The sequence below is a fragment of the Salvelinus sp. IW2-2015 genome, linkage group LG35 (genome assembly GCF_002910315.2).
Source record: "Salvelinus sp. IW2-2015 linkage group LG35, ASM291031v2, whole genome shotgun sequence".
Taxonomy (NCBI): Eukaryota; Metazoa; Chordata; class Actinopteri; order Salmoniformes; family Salmonidae; genus Salvelinus; species Salvelinus sp. IW2-2015.
This window is the reverse complement of record NC_036874.1, coordinates 622,382-635,557: the sequence shown is the minus strand read 5'-3', so window position 1 is coordinate 635,557 and position 13,176 is coordinate 622,382. Positions and strand designations below refer to the sequence as shown.

Sequence of the window (13,176 nt, the reverse complement as noted above, 5' to 3'; positions counted from 1 at the left end):
AGGCCTGCACCACAGCATCTTTAATGGCAGCGTCAGTAGACCAGACCAGAGGCAGCATCTTCCTCACACCAGTCAGAGAGTTCGCCACACTGAACTCGCATACTGTCACACAGAACTGCACYGCCTCCTGGACCACTGAGACACATTCATTCCTCAATACCCCACATATTACATTGTCTCAGAATACATGCATGGAGTCATTGGGGTAAGATGTTGACTGTGCAGGTGATAAAGGTATGGTAATGCGGGTGTAGGTAAGATGAGGTGTGTTTGTACCTGAGGTAGTCTTCCAGTAGAGCATGGTGTTGATGACAGCGATGGCTCTCTCCACCTGCAGGGCAAAGCTCTCAGTGTCTCTCAGATACTGCAACAGCATCTCCTGTTTCTTCAGCTCGCTCTCCTCCACCCCTTCCTTCCCTCCATCCCCTGCTCCCTCCTTCTGAGGGGTGGAAGGCAGGTCCTCTCTGATCTCAGAGGTGTCCTGGTCAGGACCTGGGGAGGAACAGAGAGGTCAGATTATAAAAATGTTCTCCTGAGAGCAGATGTGAACATCTTAACTCCTGCCAGCGCGAGCACACATTTGTTCCAGTCCACATGATTTAACTAAATAGTGGTCTAAAATGAGGACCAGTGTTAGTTCTCAGGTGTTAGAGCTAGGTTTGGGTGATTCACCAGTAGAAAACCTTATCACCCACTCCATCAGTAATGCTGTCATCTAGAACTACACCTACACTGCTGAAAGCAAACAGCACTAGATTGACCTTAATTACATTTTGATTGGTTATATCACACTCTTATTCTAGCACTGATTTCACCACTTGTTTTTGAAGGCTTGCTACTGAATCATTTGTTTAATCCATATGAAAGTGTTTTGATTGAGTGAATATGACTCTTTTAGTAGAGTGCTGGTTAGTTCTGAATAGTTCACTTAATAGACTTGTATTATGAGGTTCTTTCAAAATGCACTTATTGTAAGTCGGTTCTAGATAAGAGCATTCACTAAATGACCAAACATTTTCAGAATGCTAACKTTCCCCCCTCCCTTTCTATCTCCTACACTTAACCAATACACGTGCTTCGTGATGTGATTGACGGACAGAGTTCAGTACCTTTGAAGAGCAGGGCCAGTGTGTCCAAGAGAGTCTCGGCGGTGAGAGTGGTCAGAGACGAGAACATCTCAGACTCTGGGAACAGGCTGTGGGCTCGCACACACAGACGCACTGCATTCCTGATACACAAACAGCAATCAGTTATTATGTGATGACAGTGGAGTTCAGCTTGGAATGCCAATTGTTATCTCAATTCTATAAACAATTGATCCTGATTTTTTACAAATCTAGTCACCTGGGCAGTGTTTCAAAATGTATTTGATTTTGCCTATAGGATCGGATTAAATGGATAGAAATAGAATGAATAGAACGAGCCCCCACCATTTCATTTCTATGCAATTAGTCCTATCCGATAGGCGAAATCCAGATAGATGACCTTTGAAAAACTGGGCCCGGTATTTAGATATTGTTTCACTTTACCGGTATTTGTTGACGCGGAGGAACTGGGCGATCTGTACGGCGGTGGCCCTGTCGTCCTCCTCTCCAGCCTCGTCCTCCTCCCTCTCCTGCTGTTCCCCCTCTCCCTCACTGGTGGGCTCCAGCTCGGCTCTGACGGTGAAGAGCAGCTCAGGCTCCATAGCGGCCCACAGTTCGGAGGCCTTGATCACTGCCACTGGACGGAGAGACCAAAGGAATATGGTTAAATGGGAAATCAACACTAAAATCATTTTGCATCATGATGATGTGGCTAGTTGACCCGGTTTCTCGAAAGCCCAATATCTTGAAAACTTGACTGCTGACATGCAAAACATTTTTGGGACTGTATCAGGGGATTAATGAAAAAATTWAATAAAAATAACTTGAGTGGAGTTTCCCTTTAATGATAAATATAGTTTGGACAAGAGGCAGAAGATGAGGTAGAGGAGTTCAGAATGAATGGATTCTATTTCTATTGTTACAAAGCCCTCAGATTAACAAAGAGCGCTCATGACCAACTGAATATTGAGGAGAGGTGGGGTTCTCCCTGCCTCACACATACAGACACAGACAGACAAACACACGTCAGTCACACTGTCASCACCCTCCCACTATTCTCTACCGTGTTTCTTTAACGGGAGAAAAATGTGGGTGGGGACAAGTCACTGTAGGCCGGCCCTTACAGCAGAGCAGCCAATCTCTGCTACACTGCCAAGATTACCGGCCAATCGAGACGAGAGATCCCAACCCTCTTTCAGTTGGCTTACATTCACCTTGGTCTCATCACTGGGCATTATATAAAATATAAATATAAGGTGGTGTGTATAATTTACCAGGTGCGTTTTCCTGCAGTCTCTCTCTAAGCTCGCGGAGTTTATCCGTCTCCTTCTCCAGGGGTTTCTTCAGGTCAGCACTGCTCAACTACAGATGAAAAACAATTGTAAGACACTGTTGTGTGTGTGCTTCACAGTAGTGGTTGTTCGAGTGTGTGCGCGCACACCTTGCAGCTGTAGGGGTTGTGTGCTATGAAGGCAGCCAGTAGCTGGATGGCACTCTTGACCACATTGATGGATTTGTCCATCAGCCTTCCCACTGCCAACCCCATCACTTCACTGTACCTGTTCAGGGGCAGAGCCTGGGGGGGGGGGGTAGAAATCACACAGAGGACATTAGAGGAACGCTCAGTAATCGCAGCGGAAGTGATTCTCTCCTTGTCTCCTTTCCTTCAAAAACAGAATAGTCAGGTTTTTGCTGTAAATAAAATAATTCAAATAATTTCTGCGGGCTTGAGAGATTGACAATCAAATGGGGATTTGATGTTGAGGGACAATTCACTTCAAACTCAAACCAGCACAGGGCATTAGTGACTGAATGTTGAGGCCACTGCATAGCTGTCACTAAGATTTCTGAATGCCCTCAGATTACCAAAGAAAAATGTCATAGCCATAGCAAAGGCTATCAACGAAGAGTTGTGTCTCCTTGCCAACTGAAACATATTCTCACACTCACACAAAGACTTTCAGCAGCCTCCGTCCTGCCTTCTCCCATGTCTCTGGGATGGGCAGAGGATGAGGAGGACTGCTAGTTTACTGTAGGTGGGCCCTTACAGCAGAGCAGCCAATCTTCACCACACTGCCAAGATTACCCACCAATCAGCAGGAAGGAGAACAATCTCTCAGCATGATTGGCTCATATTTGCCATGATCTCATCACTGGGCATTAGTGAATACATAATACTGCAGTTTCATAACAGTGCARGTAGCATCCGGAATTGCTTCATACATCAACATAGTTGTTTGGGATACCCTTTTAGAGATGTAAGCACACAAACTCGCACCTTGCTGTTGACGATGCGTGTGTAGACCTGCAGCACTCGGGCCCTGACGTAGGAGTGTGTGTCATGGAGGTGCTCCTGCAGTGTGTCCATGAAGCGGTCCCTGTCAGCTCTGCCAGACTCATCCAGTGCATCTCCACTCAGGACCCTGACCAGAACCTCTCCCAACACTTCACACACTGCCACACGCAAACTAGGGCTCTGCAGGCACAGAGAAGGTTTGAACATTCAGTAATGACAAGTTATTAAGGACATGATGATTGATCAAAGGAAGCACAATTTCAAGGGAAAAAGTAGTACTATAAAACCTCATGTTGGGGATAATGGTGTATGAGTTACCTCACCCTCCAGGTGTGTGAGTAACACATTGATGTTGGGGATCATGGTGTATGAGATACCTCACCCTCCAGGTGTGTGAGTAACACATTGATGTTGGGGATAACGGTGTATGAGTTACCTCACCCTCCAGGTGTGTGAGTAACACATTGATGTTGGGGATCATGGTGTATGAGATACCTCACCCTCCAGGTGTGTGAGAACACATTGATGTTGGGGATCATGGTGTATGAGTTACCTCGCCCTCCAGGTGTGTGAGTAACACACTGATGTTGGGGATCATGGTGTCGGGGACCAGGGTGCCCAGTTCAGACAGGAAGCTGGAGAAGGCCTTGACCCCTGACCCCTCTCTGGCCAGCTCCTCACTAGACTTCTGACCGATCTCTCTGAGAGAGGAGGTTCAGTATAGAAAACAGGGCATCAGAACAGAGACGTCATACACATTCCAACTCAAGTCGCTAATATGTTTCTCTCGGGACAAAAAGGACATGACACGAGGACCTTAAGACATTCTAGCGGAAAATGATACACCAATACAAAAAGTAATCTCTTCGACTGACCTCATGACCTCTCCTACAATAGCCTTGACTCCATACTCAGTGCTCCACACAGACACAGCCTGGGCACACACAGACGACAGCTGATCAAAGTGCTGCAGCAGCTGGATCACCTTCACACTGGCACCTGTGGATGGAGAGAGCGAGAGAGGACATCAGTACAATGCTTCACTTGAACACCATACCACTAATAAAAAGGCAGTGGCGCAGTAATATTCAAATGCATCAGTATAGGTTCTATGGAGCTGTCTAAAAACAGTGATTTGGGGGTGTTGAGTTACTGACCCAGGAGGTGGTTGTATTTCTTGACCTGCACCCCCAGCAGGTGAATGATGGCGTCTCTGGTGGGCTTGTTCTTTACGTGGCTGATGGTTGGGTTCTCCAGGAGCTTATAGCAGCAGCATGTCACACAGCTGAGGACACACAAGAATACTGTAAGTCATATAGACTGCTGCTCATCGCTCACTATGTTCTCTACCTAGAGTGAAACCCCACAAACCCATGTTTCCTCCAGCCCCACACACTCATCCACAGTCTGGCCCTCTCACCTGATGAACTCCTCCTCGACCAAAGAGAGGCTCCAGAGGGAGCGGATGTCCAGCTGAAGGAGCTGGGTTAGAGCCTGCAGCACCGTCTCCCTCTCAGAGTCCCACTGTAGTAAACCTTCTCCTGCAACCTTCCCCTTCTTACTGCCCTGAGGGAGTCAACAGAAAGAAAGTTCACTTCAAACTGTCAACACAGTACAGAACWAAGGAGGGTTGAGATTCTAGAATGACTATACTGTACTATCCTTATGCAGTTACAATATCCTTATGCAGTTAGAGTGACTCCTTGTTTATGGGGCCACTATGCATAGCAGTCACAAAGGTGGTTTTTGAATGCCCTCAGATTACCAAAGAAAAATGTCATAGCCATAGCAAAGGCTATCAACGAAGAGTTGTGTCTCCTTGCCAACTGAAACATATTCTCACACTCACACAAAGACTTTCAGCAGCCTCCGTCCTGCCTTCTCCCATGTCTCTGGGATGGGCAGAGGATGAGGAGGACTGCTAGTTTACTGTAGGTGGGCCCTTACAGCAGAGCAGCCAATCTTCACCACTCTGCCAAGATTACCCACCAATCAGGAGGAAGGAGCACACACTCTCAGCCTGATTGGCTCATACTTGCCATGATCTCATCACTGGGCATTAGTGCATGTATTAAATTACTATAGCATGCTATGAGACTACATAATCAAATGTGACTGTTTGGAGAATGACCTACCTTACTGGGTGCAGTGACGATACTCTGCCTGTAAGAGTCACTCTCCAGGATTTCTGTGAGCTTGCAGAGGAGGAACACACTCATTTTGACAGCATTGAGCTGCTCCTTGCGGTCCGGTGCGGAGAGTGAGGCATTGAGGAGGAGGGAGGGCAGGGAGACGGACAGGCCACTCACCACTAATAGAGAACGCAATGAAATACGGATGAGGACTTCGGCTGAATAGTGAACACTAGCAGGCACAGGTATGCCATCATGTGTATAAGTTGAATGACATTTCACACACCATCACAAACACTGACCTTGTATGAGTAACTCCAGGGTGTCCTCTTTCACACTCATGTCCACTTTATGACAATGCCTGTGACATACAATAATATGCAACATGAGTCAATTCGAGAAATTACGTCATAGTTGTCGTAGGTTTAAGAAATAAAAATACAATAATTTGGGTAAATGTAGCTACTCACTGCAGCACAGTGTAACCCGTGTCGAAGTGTTCCAGGATGCACAATGGACCCTGGCTTCTCAGTGCAGCCTTGAAACCTGGAAAATATATAGAATAGTAAAGGAGTTGAGTTGCTTGGTCAGATTTCAGGAGGACAATATTCTAACAATTATAATTCTGTAACAAACTCTGGGATATTTACTGTTGAGATGGGAGGGAAGTTGTTTAGGGGAGACGACATCCTGAACCACGTACTGGTTAATGCCCCCAGTCTTCACCAGGTCACCCACGCACACAGGCACAAAGAAGTCCCACGACATCACTGTACACGAAAAAACAACTTGTGTAAGCCGAGTGTTTGACATTCTAKGTATCGTTAATTATAGTAAGCTAAGTAAATTCCATGTAGTTATAAACGACCCAATCACACAAATGTATTAACTAAGTTAACTTGGTCAAAAGAAAGCTAGTTATTAGTTACGTGTTTGTTTCGATTTATTCGCGAACTAGTTAGTTAGCTACCTTAGTTAGCCACAAGATAACTTTAGCTAGCTACGTTAATTTATTTTAAGATAGCTACAGTATTTAACGTTGTTTTTAGTCAACTAGTTATATTTCACAACTAAGAAAAAGTCCAGACATAAGTAACGTTAACCAAGTACAACACACTTACCAATATTTTTTGTATCGCTCTTAGCCACAATTTAGGATCTTTAGAAACTGTTGAGCAGATTGAAACAGCACGGTTCTGCTCTAAACGGTTTGTGGCGAAGGGTTTTGAGTTTTTAACAGCAGCGCGCCAAAGGACTACGGCATCGCTCCCCTCCTCCCACTGACCCTCTTCCGTGAACAAACTACGCCATCTGTCTGCGGATAACTAACGCTACAATGTCATTGATACTTTATTACTGCAAACTCAAATATTGCAATATCAAGTACAGTAAATCCGATAGCCTCATGCAATTGTAGCTATGCATTGTAGCTATGCTGTTCAGAACCAATCTACATGATAAAGGACAAGACTGATTTGAGGTAGTAGCTGTATTCAAACTGAAAATACAATTTTCCTCACATGTACCCAGGTGTCAGCTACAGCATTGATGATATTTCCCTTATGAAATGTATTCTCTCTAAACCAGTTCCATCACATTTAAAATGTAAAAAGTAAAATGTAATTCAAGCAACTAACTACAAAACAGATAAAAGTGCTAATGTCTTAAATTAACCTTTTCTCACTCACGCTATCAGGCTAAAATGCATTTATTAGAGCGCACACAATATAATTGAAAATGATGTAACAAACTTSAAAGACCAACAGTTCTCGATGGTCAATCCACTTCACTCCAGTCAATCACATGTAGTCAAACACACACTACAGTATTATGGACACTAACTGTCAAATTTTAGCATTTATTGTTCAGTAACAAAAAAATAGAAACATAGAGATAAAAAAAACACAAAGCAACTCTCATAACTATCAACTCTCATAACCTTTGAAATATATTTAAATACATCTGTAACCACGTATCTCCTTCACACTGCATTAAATCAAGTAAACAAAAAAAGAAAGCACCAATTGTTCTATGCTAGAAGACCGATAAACAATGTAATACTATCCTGGGGACAGAAACTGTCATGTTACTTTCTCTTCACTACTAACGTAGTAATCCTGACTACAATCGGTTGGCCCCTCTACCTTAGGGGCTTACTTTCTCTTTCTGTCTTGAGAGCAGCGTGGACAATACCTGCAGAGTTAGAAAAAAGGAAATACTCAGTTGTAAACCTTAAAATCCCATCATTATTTCCGTTATGTAAGATACACACTCACCGGCCAGTTYATCAGGTACACCACCCTGTTCATAAAAATGGATCGCGCCTACAGACAGTGAGTCACGTGGCCGTGGCTTGCTATATAAAACAGGCATTCAGTTACTGTTTGATTGAACGTTAAAATTGGCAAAACGGTATTTAATGTAGGAATGCAGAACTTATCGATCCTTGTCACGAATTGGCTATTACAGCAGACGACCACACCGGGTTCCACTCCTATCAGCTAAAAACAAGAAGAAGCTGCTCCAGTGGGCACGTGATCACCAACACCGGACAATTGAGGAGTGGAAAAACATCACCTGGTCCAACGAATCCCGGTTCCTGTTGCGTCATGCTGATGGCAGAGTCAGGATTTAGTATAAGCAGCGTAAGTCCATGGACCCATCCTGCCTGGTGTCAACTGCGTACCGCTGTCCAATCTGCAGCAACTGCTTGATGCCATTGGACAAAGCATGGACAAACATCCCTGTGGAATGTTTCTGACTTGTAGAATCCATGCCCCAAAGAATTCAGGCTGTTCTAGAGGCAAAGGGTGGKCTGACCCTGTACTAGATGTGTGTATCTAATAAACTGGCCAGTGAGTGTAGTATGTATGGTTAGTCTGTGTAGGTTGGCTGATTCCCTCACCATTTCCCTCTTGGTTTTGTCGTCAGGCCCACGCAGGCAAAGTGGAACCACTCGATGGAACACTGCAAAAACAATCAACACAGGAGTTTGATGAAGTCTGTACACACTGTAGCTTTCAAGACCCAGGATCAACACAACAATATAGGTCAGTGCACACACTGGGGAGGTTTCTGGGGAAACTCACGTCTGTGTTGTCACAGCCAATCATCTCTCCATAGGACACCTGGTGACACAGGCAGTAGGTGGGCTCATTGGGGTCCACTGGCATGTCCAGCACGTCAGAGGGATGCACGTTCCCAAAATTAGCAGCTGGAGCAGTGAACTCCCCCCTGACAATGAGAGAGAGTGGTGGATGAGTACACACACACACACACACAATTAAGGCCAATGAAGGAGATTGTCTTCAAGGAAGGAAGTGATAGAGTGCACAATAACAAACGTACGGCTGGAGAAGTTTGACTTTCTTCTGTGCACTCTTCGGACTGCCATCTTCATCTGAGCTCTTCACTTTAGACCGAGTTTTAGCCACCTTCTTCTCTTTCAGCCCCCTGGACTCACCTGAAATATCAGAACATAGCTTTAAATATATAGTGAGCTCCAAAAGTATTGGATAAGTGACATTTTTAATTATACAATGACTATGGGGTTAAAGTGCAGACGGTCAGCATTCATTTGAGGGTATTTTTGTCCATATCGGGTGAATTGTTTAGAAATTACAACACTTTTTGTACATAGTCACCCCCATTTTACATTTACATTTACATTTAAGTCATTTTAGGGGACCAAAAGCTGTGGAACAAGTTCACTTATGTGTATTAAAATAGTAAAACGTTTAGTAATTGGTCCCATATTCCTAGCACGCAACGATTACATCAAGCTTGTGACTACAAACTTATTGGATGTATTTGCTAATTGTTTTGGTTGTTTCAGAATATTTTGTGCCTAATAGAAATGAATGGTAAATAATGCATTGTCATTTTRGAGTCACTTTTAATGTTAATAAGAATATCATGTTTCTAAACACTCGACATTAAGGTCGAAGCTACCATGATTACGGATAATCCTGAATTGTGAATAATGATTAGTGAGAAAGGTAGACACACAAATATACCGCCAAGACATGCTAACCTTTCACCATTGCAATAACGGGGTGGTGTATGATATTTATGCCTCTTTCACTCTTTATTCACGATTTATTCAGGACTATCCGTAATCATGGTAGCATCCACATTAATGTAGAGTGTTTAGAAACATATTCTTATTTACAATAAAAGTGACTCCAAAATGACAATACATTTACCATAATTTTTTCTCTGAATGATTTGATATTTTGAACTGTGCCAAGATGCTACAAGGCAAACATTCAAGAGAAATAGACCTGCACGTACACACACACACTTCAAATACGTACTTTTCTTTCCCTTACTGGAGGTGGAATCATAGTCTGTGCTCTCTATCTGCTTCTCCTTCAGGTCAGCCTCAAAGCGGGCCAGGTCTGTGTCCAGTCTCCGGATGTGCTTGTCCACCTAGGGAACAACCACTGCACTTTARGATTCATTTGACTGACCCACACAGGCTCCAACACAAAGGAAGCACAGAGCTCCAAAGTACTACTACTGACCATCTCATAAGTCTGCATRGCCAGYTGCACTTTGTCATCCCCAAACTCCTTGCTTTTGCTGTACGATTGYTGGATCTGCCTCAGAATAGTAAGCTTCTGTTCAGACGATAGGGTCCTGGCATTGGATGTGTAATCCTTTGCCAGGGAGTCTATCTGCCCCTTTAGATCTGAGAGAAAGACAGATGGGTTGAGTGAGAAGTTTGGATAAACAATTTTATTGATGCCACTGGTCTGAGAATATCAGCCTTATGTGATGTGTGTTACTATGTCACTTGCTTCCACATAACATGCATTTTTTTAATGAAGTATGTGTATCTAGGGCTTTTACAGGTATGAATGGATCTAAGAAATCCCATGCCTGTGCCCTTCAAAAGCTCAACAAAGTACTGCTATGTAAAGACGCCTCACAGAATTCTAGTGCAGCTTTTGGTCTATATGACCTGACGATGTTTGAAGATTAGCAGATCATTGAATGGTAAATTGTTGAGGACCGTGGACATGAATGTTATGGAGGCTACAGATTTCATTTGCATACATTCATAATGGGCAATTCAAATGCACAACTTGTGGGTGGAATGACTGCTACTTTATTATGCATTGTAAACATGGTTCACACATACTCTGCAGAGTAGTGAATTGGTCGGTAACAGTTGTAGTTAATGTTATTTCTCACCCTCCGTACGTTGATCCAAGTCCCTCATCAAATTGAAGTTCCTCTGCAGCTCAAATGGCAGATTCTCTATGCCTGTGATGCGAAATGAACAATCATTAACAACTTTTGACTAATAGTCACTAAAAATACATTTGTTATGCCAATAGTTTGTATCTTCAATTTGTGCTGATACTCAAGCTAGGCTACTGCCTAGCAGGCAAAACGACCGTTGGTGTGGCTTAGCTAGGTAGCTAGCGGCCTAATTCTCAAAATAAAGCATTCCTTCTTGCAATGCATTAAATAAATATGCAGAGAAATTCWAATTGATACCTAAACTATCGAAAACATTTGCAGATTCTCCTCTCTAAATTGTTTAAATAATAGAAAATTAACTCACTATCTAAATAGTGTTCCAAATACATTCCCGCCGCCATCTTGGAAAACGTAAACAACACAACTTCCGGCGAGGACGAGTTCTTTGGTTTGATCCGAAATCTAATCTTAGTACTGGTATTTTATTATCAATCGATAATGCATACGGATATTGTATTTGCACAGTGTCAGAGACTGAATGTAATTGATTAAACATACTGTTTATGAAAACTATCTAATAACATATTTGATGTCATACACAGCCAACAATACTGCAGTAATATAAAAATAAACAGAAGATGGGGGTATATGTCAAACAACCTGAAACATTTTATTGTCTCAAGAATTAGTCTTTACAATACATATCAATTTAACCAAAAGACACAAAATGAAATTAAACCAAACAGATAACATTGCAAGGAAGGAATAAAATGTGAAGTTGTGATGTTTAACGAGAGTTGAAGTTAGAACATTGCCCTCAACCACAGAGCTAGGATCATATTACCATATTCCTAACCTAGAACCAATCATCCACGAGGGCCATGAAACATTTCTGATCTAGTATCTGTGTGRTTAGGGACATCATCTACCTACTCCAAAGGGGGCTGAGGCTCAGGGCCCTTGATGGAGAGCCTACTGCAGTGATTTTCAGTCTGGAGGGAGGCAATATTTATCCTAACATACTCTGCTCAACTCTTGTGAAAATTACTTATCTGTTATGACAATTAGACCTCTCTGACTAGCGACAACTGCAAAATAATTACAGTCTTCATTTTCATAAACATTTTATACATGTTCATTGTCCAACCTCTTCTTTTTTCAGCAGCTTCTTCAACTTATTGAATTTGTTCTTCCCCATTCTCTTCTTGCTCTGCATGGGGGATTTCCTCTGTTTATCGCCCTTTTTCTCAAACCTGCTCCCTTCCTTTGACTCTTTGGTCGTCTCCCCTTCTGTTTTGACTGTGTTGGACTTCTTGAGCTCTCCGTCCACTTTCACAGTCCCACCATCCATCTTAGCAATCTTTGCCTTTTTCGGCCCGGTTGGTTTCTCATTCTTCTTCAAGGTGCTTGGGTTTGTTGTTTTCTTGCCGATGCTTTTGGCTAGCTTCCCGTTGGCTGTGGCCTTCTGTGACACAGCTGGCTTGCCAGGGACTGGCTTCTGCTTCTTGGACTTGTTCTTAGACCCTGCTTTAGGTGGCCCGTCCTCATCAGAGGAATCAGCTGTAACCTCTACTGCCTCAGATGGCTCGGTTTCCTCTTCTCCGTCTGGAATAGTGACAATAACAGGGTGTTAGTTTTATATAAACACAAGTGGTGTTACCATGACACTGGACAAAGCATTGTGGTTTAGTAGATCCAAGATGACATCTACTTTACCTTTGTCAACTGCTGTGGTTGGGACCGTGTTGGAGAACTTTTTCAGCTTGGCCACAAAGAAACCGTCCATGTTGTGGGAATGAGGATAGAACCGGCGTGAGAGTTTCAGAGAGGGATGGAATCGTCTCTCTTTGAATCTAAATGGAGGAAATATATTTATTCATATTGCACGAGGAAATGGTTAGGGGGTACGGGTAAATATCTGGATGAATGTGAATAATGTGTTCTTATAACCCCTTTACCTGGTGAAACCTTCTTTGCCAAAGTCCAGTCCAGTCTGGACGAGTTTGACGTTTCTTTTCTTGAGAGCATAGTCCACTACCCACTCGTTCTCCTCCACCTGGTGATGAAGTCAATAACGTAATTTCAGCTATTCTAGTCCAAATGAATTTAACCATCAGACATTTTGTACATGCACCAACAACAACAAAAAGTCTACGATACAATAAATCATTGCAATTCACTTTAAGTAAAGCCCCACAATTTAGATTGTGTTTATTTGTCATCAGTTTGACACTGTGTACCCACCATGATAGAGCATGTGCAGTACACCACATAGCCTCCAGAGGGAGACTCAGCGTTGACCGAGTCGATGGCCGCCAGGATGAGCTCCTTCTGCAGGTGGGCCAACCGCTGGATGTCAGACTCGTCCTGAGAGACAGGACGTAGGATTAGGAAGACATGAACAGRAAGTTGTAATTAAAGGCCAGTGKCTACTGTAAATCTAAMGGCCTGT

At 43.3% G+C, this 13,176-nt stretch overlaps 3 protein-coding genes and 3 non-coding genes across 6 annotated transcripts; all 6 read right to left on the bottom strand.

Annotated features, from left to right (window-relative positions):
* Positions 1-1,525: 1,525 nt before the first annotated feature.
* On the bottom strand, positions 1,526-6,740 carry ncapd2 (non-SMC condensin I complex, subunit D2). The gene is made up of 13 exons (XM_023980079.2): positions 6,635-6,740; positions 6,164-6,283; positions 5,984-6,059; positions 5,816-5,874; positions 5,517-5,692; positions 4,802-4,947; positions 4,539-4,666; positions 4,257-4,380; positions 3,935-4,082; positions 3,364-3,561; positions 2,527-2,661; positions 2,360-2,447; positions 1,526-1,722 (listed from the first exon to the last, which is right to left on the bottom strand). Exons 2-13 carry the CDS (start codon positions 6,279-6,281, stop codon positions 1,526-1,528), a joined length of 1,593 nt encoding a protein of 530 aa, XP_023835847.2. The 5' UTR covers positions 6,282-6,283; positions 6,635-6,740.
* LOC111959212 (small nucleolar RNA U85) lies at positions 2,011-2,318 on the bottom strand. Its single transcript, XR_002876629.1, has one exon. It is a non-coding gene; the product is annotated as a small nucleolar RNA U85 (small nucleolar RNA).
* On the bottom strand, positions 2,938-3,244 carry LOC111959216 (small nucleolar RNA U85). Its single transcript, XR_002876633.1, has one exon. It is a non-coding gene; the product is annotated as a small nucleolar RNA U85 (small nucleolar RNA).
* Positions 5,133-5,439, bottom strand: LOC111959215 (small nucleolar RNA U85). The gene has a single exon (XR_002876632.1). It is a non-coding gene; the product is annotated as a small nucleolar RNA U85 (small nucleolar RNA).
* A 617-nt stretch (positions 6,741-7,357) lies between the features above and the next one.
* Positions 7,358-11,191, bottom strand: LOC111958807 (inhibitor of growth protein 4). Its single transcript, XM_023980080.1, has 8 exons — positions 11,089-11,191; positions 10,713-10,784; positions 10,040-10,206; positions 9,830-9,944; positions 8,862-8,976; positions 8,603-8,747; positions 8,419-8,480; positions 7,358-7,706 (listed from the first exon to the last, which is right to left on the bottom strand). The coding sequence occupies exons 1-8, from the start codon at positions 11,123-11,125 to the stop codon at positions 7,667-7,669; spliced, it is 753 nt and encodes a 250-aa protein (XP_023835848.1). The 5' UTR covers positions 11,126-11,191; the 3' UTR covers positions 7,358-7,666.
* A 178-nt stretch (positions 11,192-11,369) lies between these two features.
* On the bottom strand, positions 11,370-13,096 carry LOC111958594 (28S rRNA (cytosine(4447)-C(5))-methyltransferase-like). The gene is made up of 4 exons (XM_024134872.2): positions 12,969-13,096; positions 12,683-12,780; positions 12,441-12,577; positions 11,370-12,329 (listed from the first exon to the last, which is right to left on the bottom strand). The coding sequence occupies exons 1-4, from the start codon at positions 12,969-12,971 to the stop codon at positions 11,860-11,862; spliced, it is 708 nt and encodes a 235-aa protein (XP_023990640.2). The 5' UTR covers positions 12,972-13,096; the 3' UTR covers positions 11,370-11,859.
* Positions 13,097-13,176: the final 80 nt, after the last annotated feature.